The sequence below is a fragment of the Pelobates fuscus genome, chromosome 3 (assembly GCF_036172605.1).
Source record: "Pelobates fuscus isolate aPelFus1 chromosome 3, aPelFus1.pri, whole genome shotgun sequence".
Lineage (NCBI taxonomy): Eukaryota > Metazoa > Chordata > Amphibia > Anura > Pelobatidae > Pelobates > Pelobates fuscus.
The window spans coordinates 110,817,764-110,823,763 of record NC_086319.1 but is presented as its reverse complement, the minus strand read 5'-3'; the positions used below and the strand labels follow the sequence as shown (position 1 = coordinate 110,823,763).

General features: G+C 46.1%; 1 protein-coding gene across 1 annotated transcript in view; it reads left to right on the top strand.

Annotated features, from left to right (window-relative positions):
• The first annotated feature begins 632 nt into the window (after positions 1–632).
• The window catches only part of PDLIM4 (PDZ and LIM domain 4), a 185,729-nt gene continuing 180,361 nt past the window's right edge, over positions 633–6,000 (top strand). Inside the window, exon 1 of the mRNA XM_063447416.1 lies at positions 633–856. Within this exon, the coding sequence (XP_063303486.1) occupies positions 764–856 (93 nt within the window). The 5' untranslated portion in view covers positions 633–763. The remainder of the gene's footprint in view (positions 857–6,000) is intronic.

The following is a 6,000-nucleotide window of genomic DNA, read 5'->3' as shown; positions in this document are numbered from 1 at the left end:
AATAGTTTGCGTTTTAAAGAGACATCCAAATAGTTTGCACTTAAAAGGGATATACAGCATACCAAATATTTATTTCACTGTGTATTTTTATTTTTAAACATTTGTGAGCGCCTGTTTGGGTGCACTTATTATTTTTGGTTGTTATTTAGTTTTTACAAATTGCTGCTGGTTTCAGTAATGAGAGTGGCATAAGGTGCTCTTAGCACACATTCTTTGCAGTGATGCAAAGTGGTTATAGTGCTAAGCCATAACATTTAGACATGCCTATAACAGGGTTATTTAAAGTACATATCAAATTTTATAAAAAATAGCGAAACTGGAAAAATATCTGCTATCCAGCTCTGTTTGTAGTTCTCTCTTTTTGACCTTAAATATTCACTTTTACAGACGGTCCAGTGGACTTTTTTTGTCTATGCTCACACAGTTAGGATTAGGAAGCTCTATTCCTATTACACTCTAATACCGGTCCACAACCAATAACCCTGTGACCCCCTCCAGCCCCCAGCACCCCCTCACTGAACTGGCTGAGGCTGACCGCAGGCCCCGCTGTAAAGGGTTACCTAGCAACCCTCTGGGTCGGCGTTCGAAGCTGCCTCCCCCCGCCCTCGTGACGTCACGGAGCATCCAGCAGTACCCAGAGCAGGAGGCTGAGCTGCTCAGTCCGGTGCCGGAGAAGTGCCCGGGGAAGCCGAGTGCGCAGAGCTGCCGTACTGGTCACACGTGCGAGAAGCGGGATATATCGCTTATACAGACAGAGAGCAGCATGGCACAGACAGTAACTCTCAATGGCCCTGCTCCCTGGGGGTTTAGGCTGGTAGGGGGCAAGGATTTTAGCACCCCACTGACTATCTCAAGGGTAAGTGTCTGCAAAGACTAAATAAACTATTGTGGGTTATTGTATTAGGTATTAGAGAGGCATCTAGTGAGTTAAAAGTGTGTGAGACTTTAATCCTCTATACTGGAACAATGGGAATTTTTGGATACTTCTCTGCAAGTGATGGCTTAGTTGTGGTACTCCTGCTGTGCTAGACTACATATCCCATCTTGCTAATTTTTAGCATTGTGAGTATGGTAGTCTTTAACAACGGAAGTGCCAACGATTAGCCAGTGACTTTTTTTCCCTCAGAATTTTACTGGCTTAGTTTGAGATGGGTTCTTTTTTTCCATTCAACGAATTCTAGATTTCTTTATTTAAGTCACTACCGGTTATTGCTATTATTACTCCATCAGCAGTCTTTTCATCATCCGAACTGGTTTGCTGAGATTGGTTGTTAGAAGAAGGCTCATGTTTCTTTCTGTGGAGTTTGATAATACATGCCCTTTAACCTTAATATTGCCTTTACGAAGCAAAAATAAACAGTTCACAGACTTAACATCAGTAATTACACTTGGCTAATCCAGGTTCAGATTCCTTACATTGCTTTAGAATACTAATAACAAACACGCTGGTTTGTGTGGGCATGTTGAATAATATAATAGCTTGTAAGTATACAAGACTGGTAGTTTATTGCTTTTTCTAACCCATGCTGAGAGTGTATACAACTAGTTGCTGACTGTGCTGTTGCTTATAAAACAATGGTCTTTGTTTAAGATTGGGGGCCTTTTACTCCTTCAGTTCCAGATTGGTCCCTGTGGAATGAGTTTACACTTTCACTTCATTGTGTTAGTGAGAGTCACTGCATTTACATCCCACTGGAGGTAAATGTACAGCTGTGTATCTTTCTGAGCTTTGCCACACCTAGCTGACAGATCCCCGTGAAATGTTTTCTTTACAGGTATTCTTGTTATCTTCCTGTTTGCAAAACATATGTACCTCTCTAAATACCATAGGGCATGATTGCTAATCTTTGGCACCGCATAATGTGTTTTACACCACACATCCTATAAACTGTAAGCTCTTGTGAGCAAGGTCCTCTTCAACTTATCGTTCCTGTAAGTTTTCTTGTAATTGTCCTATTTATAGTTAAATCTCCCCTCTTGTATTTTAAAACGATACAGAATCTGTTGGTGCTATATAAATGGCAATGATAATAACAATAGAGCCAACCAATAGCTGTGCATCATAGGAAGCATAGTCCACAGCTGCATTTGTGCCAGTGTTTACAATTCTTACCCACGTACCTATCAGATATAAAATAAGTCACATGACATTAAAGTTAAGTGTCTTAGCTGTAAATATGTCTACCCAAGGGGTGTTCGTGGCTTTTACTAATTGTCCCTATTGAAAAGCAACCCCGGGAGGGATTAGTAAATGCTTTGTTTACCCCACTGGATCTCGAATGGTTAACATGCATTTAACGTTTGGCAAGAAATAAACGAGACTCTGTGCAGTTTTAACAGGTCTGGGGACCCACCAGGCATTTCATTGTTTTTCTAACAGTTTGAATATCAGTAAGCAATATATTTATTTGGTTCTGTGAGCTTAGCCTTTTTCTGCAATTCCAGATAACTGCTGTGTAAATACATTTTTATTGCCTTATATAACAGCTTAATGTCCTTCTGAACAAGTTGAGAAAGGTTATATGTCTGTTAGGTAATTACTAACCAATCACTGCACTGTAAGGATCCTATGAATACAATTGTATTTATATTGAACACATTGTCATGATAGTAAAAAATCTTTTGTTTAATTTGGAATGAACGTAGATAAAAGGATGAAAAGCTGGAGTTTATTATACCCAAGTATCAGCAGGAGCCACAAGAATCTCTTTTGCAATTTGAGTCAGTGTTTCATGAATTCATTCTTTTCTGAGCAAAGTTTGCATTTTCTTAGTGTATCAACTGGGGACCTGGCTCGCATTCTAAACTTGAGTTTTTCTCAAATGCCTCGTTTCCACTGAGCGGATCGGTTCGGTACAGTTTGGAAGGTTTAGAATGGACCAGCCCATTCTGGTGAGCGTTTCCACTGCAAGTCAGACCTTTCAGGGCCATACGGGGTTTAGAAAAAATGCTCTTCCTGTCCACCAATCAATGGATTGTATAGTAGTTCCGCCCTAACCGAAACATTCCGTTTTCTATGGCCCTACATCTGAAGCAGGACCCTGAATGGATTGGTACGGTTCGCTTGTGACCACTTTCATAATGGAAACACCCAAAATAGCGAACCGTACCGAACTGAACCGAACCGATCCGCTCAGTGGAAACGATCCCTCAGTTTAGTAACTCATTAAAGCCTTCACAATATTTTACGTTGGCCTTAGCAGGGTCCAAGGTTTTGAGGGGACTCTCTGAGTATCCTCCAAAGATTGGCCTTAGTAAAAAGCTTTTAAGTTATGGGTCTGAGTTGTCATCATCAAAATTTGCACTTCTGTCCTTTGATCCGTTTGTGACATCTTGGGATTTAGCAAACATGTTGTTCTTGCTCTAATTATGGAATTACCATGAAGGTCTCTCAAATTATGGACTTAAAGGAACACTATAGTCATCTAAATTACTTTAGCTAAATAAAGCAGTTTTAGTGTATAGATCATTCCCCTGCAATTTCACTGTCATTTAGGAGTTAAATCACTTTGTTTCTCTTTATGCAGCCCTAGCCACACCTCCCCTGGCTATGATTGACAGAGCCTGCATGAAAAAATACTGGTTTCACTTTCAAACATATGTAATTTACCTTAAATAATTGTATCTCAATATCTAAATTGAACTTTAATCACATACAGGAGGCTCTTGCAGGGTCTAGCAAGCTATTAACATAACAGGGGATAAGAAAATCTTAATTAAACAGAACTTGCAATAAAGAAAGTCTAAATAGGGCTCTCTTTACAGGAAGTGTTTATGGAAGGCTGTGTAAGTCACATGCAGGGAGGTGTGACAAGGGTTCATAAACAAAGGGATTTAACTCCTAAATGGCAGAGGATTGAGCAGTGAGGCTGCAGGGGCATGTTCTATACACCAAAACTGCTTCATTAAGCTAAAGTTGTTCAGGTGACTATAGTGTCCAGGGGCGGGCTGGGAAGGGGGGCAGGGAGGCAATTGCCCCCCAGGCCGCCCTAAACCCAGGGCTGCCCACACCCAGCAAAAAAAGGAAAAATCTGAATCCCCTGCTTCTGGCTGAGGAGTCAGATTTTTCAACTTACCTCACTCTTCCTGCAGTCAGTGGAGTCGGCCGGCCTCTCCTAATGATGTCAGGAGGAGGGGGCGTGACTTCCACTGCTCTTCTCACAGGACCGCTGGGGAGTCTGGGAGAAGAGCAGAGGAAGTCACGGCCCCATCTCCTGACATCATCAGGAGAGGCCGACTTTACTGGCTGCTGCTGTTTGCTGCTCCTGTTGGCTGCTGTCTACCCCTCCCTGGCCTAAGGTAAGACTCAGGGAAGGGGGAAATACACTTTAGTGGTTTTTTTTTATTCCCCTCCTCAGCCCTGTCCCCTTAGTCAGCCCCTGCCCCCTCCTCAGCCCCAGTCCCCTCCTCAGCCCCTGTCACCCTTTCTTCAGCCCCTGTCACCCTTCCTCAGCCCCTGTCACCCTTCCTCAGCCCAGTCCCCTTAGTCAGCCCCTGTCCCCCCTCCTCAGCCCCTGTCCACTTAGTCAGCCCCTGCCCCCTCCACAGCCCCTGTCCCCTCCTCAGCCCCCGTCCCCTCCTCAGCCCCTGTCACCCTTCCTCAGCCCAGTCCCCTTAGTCAGCCCCTGTCCCCCCTCCTCAGCCCTGTCCCCTTAGTCAGCCCCTGCCCCTTCCTCAGCCCCTGTCCCCTCCTCAGCCCCTGACAACCTTTCTTCAGCCCCTGTCACCCTTCCTCAGCCCCTGTCACCCTTCTTCAGCCCTGTCCCCTTAGTCAGCCCCTGTCCCCCCTCCTCAGCCCCTGTCCCCTTAGTCAGCCCCTGTCCCCCCTCCTCAGCCCTGTCCCCTTAGTCAGCCCCTGCCCCCTCCTCAGCCCCTGTCCCCTCCTCAGCCCCTGCCCCCCTCCTCAGCCCCTGTCCCCCCTCTTCAGCCCCTGTCCCCCTCTTCAGCCCCTGTCCCCTTAGTCAGCCCCTGTCCCCACCTCAGCCTTAGTCAGCCCCTGTCCCCATCTCAGCCCCTGTCCCCACCTCAGCCCCTGTCCCCACCTCAGCCTTAGTCAGCCCCTGTCCCCACCTCAGCCCCTGTCCCCACCTCCCCTTCGTCAGCCCCTGTCCCCTTAGTCAGCTCCTACCTCAGCCCCTGTCCCCTACCTCAGCCCCTGTCCCCCCTCCTCAGCCCCTGTCCCCTTGGTCAGCCCATGTCCCACCCTTTCCCTGCTCCTTTCCCCCCTCTCAGCTCCTGCCCCCTTCCTCAGCCCCATGCCCCCCACCACAGCCCCATAACATCCCCACTACAGCTCCTCTCCCCCAATTGCAACCCATATTACCCACACCACAGCCCCTTTTCCAAATTGTAGCCATCAACTTGCTTCAGCCCCTATCCCCCCGTACATTTCCTAAACCCCCAATTACAGCTTATACCCTCCACTACCACCCCCTGTCCCCCACTACAGCCCTGGCCCCTTACTCAGCCCATGTCCACTGGTTTTAAAAGTGTAATGTTTGGGTGTGTGTGTATGAGTATGTCTGTGTGTATGAGTATGTCTGTGTGTGTCAGTATGTCTGTGTCAGTCCGTATGTCAGTGTGTGTGTGCGACAGTATGTGCCTGTCATTGATTGTCTGTTTAGGTGACTGCTCGCTCCCCCCACCCCCCCCTCCCAACCCCACACACACACTTTCAATCACATGGGAAAGGTGTTTTTACTCTCCTCTTGGTGCAATGGGCCACTTGACTGGATTTGCCCCCCAGGCCTAAGGCTGCCAGCCCTCCCCTGATAGTGTCCCTTTAACATAAAGATGCCTTCATCTAACCTTGCAATGGTTCTATAAAATCTAAATCTGTTTGAATCGGATTAATGCTGATGTAGTCTTGGGGTAAGAACATTTCAAATGTAGTATATTACAATTGTTAAATAGCATTTTTGCATATGGTTATAGGACAGGTAATAAGGCAGGTTTTGCTTTTTTTATTTTTATTTTTATGGGGTTTTTTTTTGTTCCAAG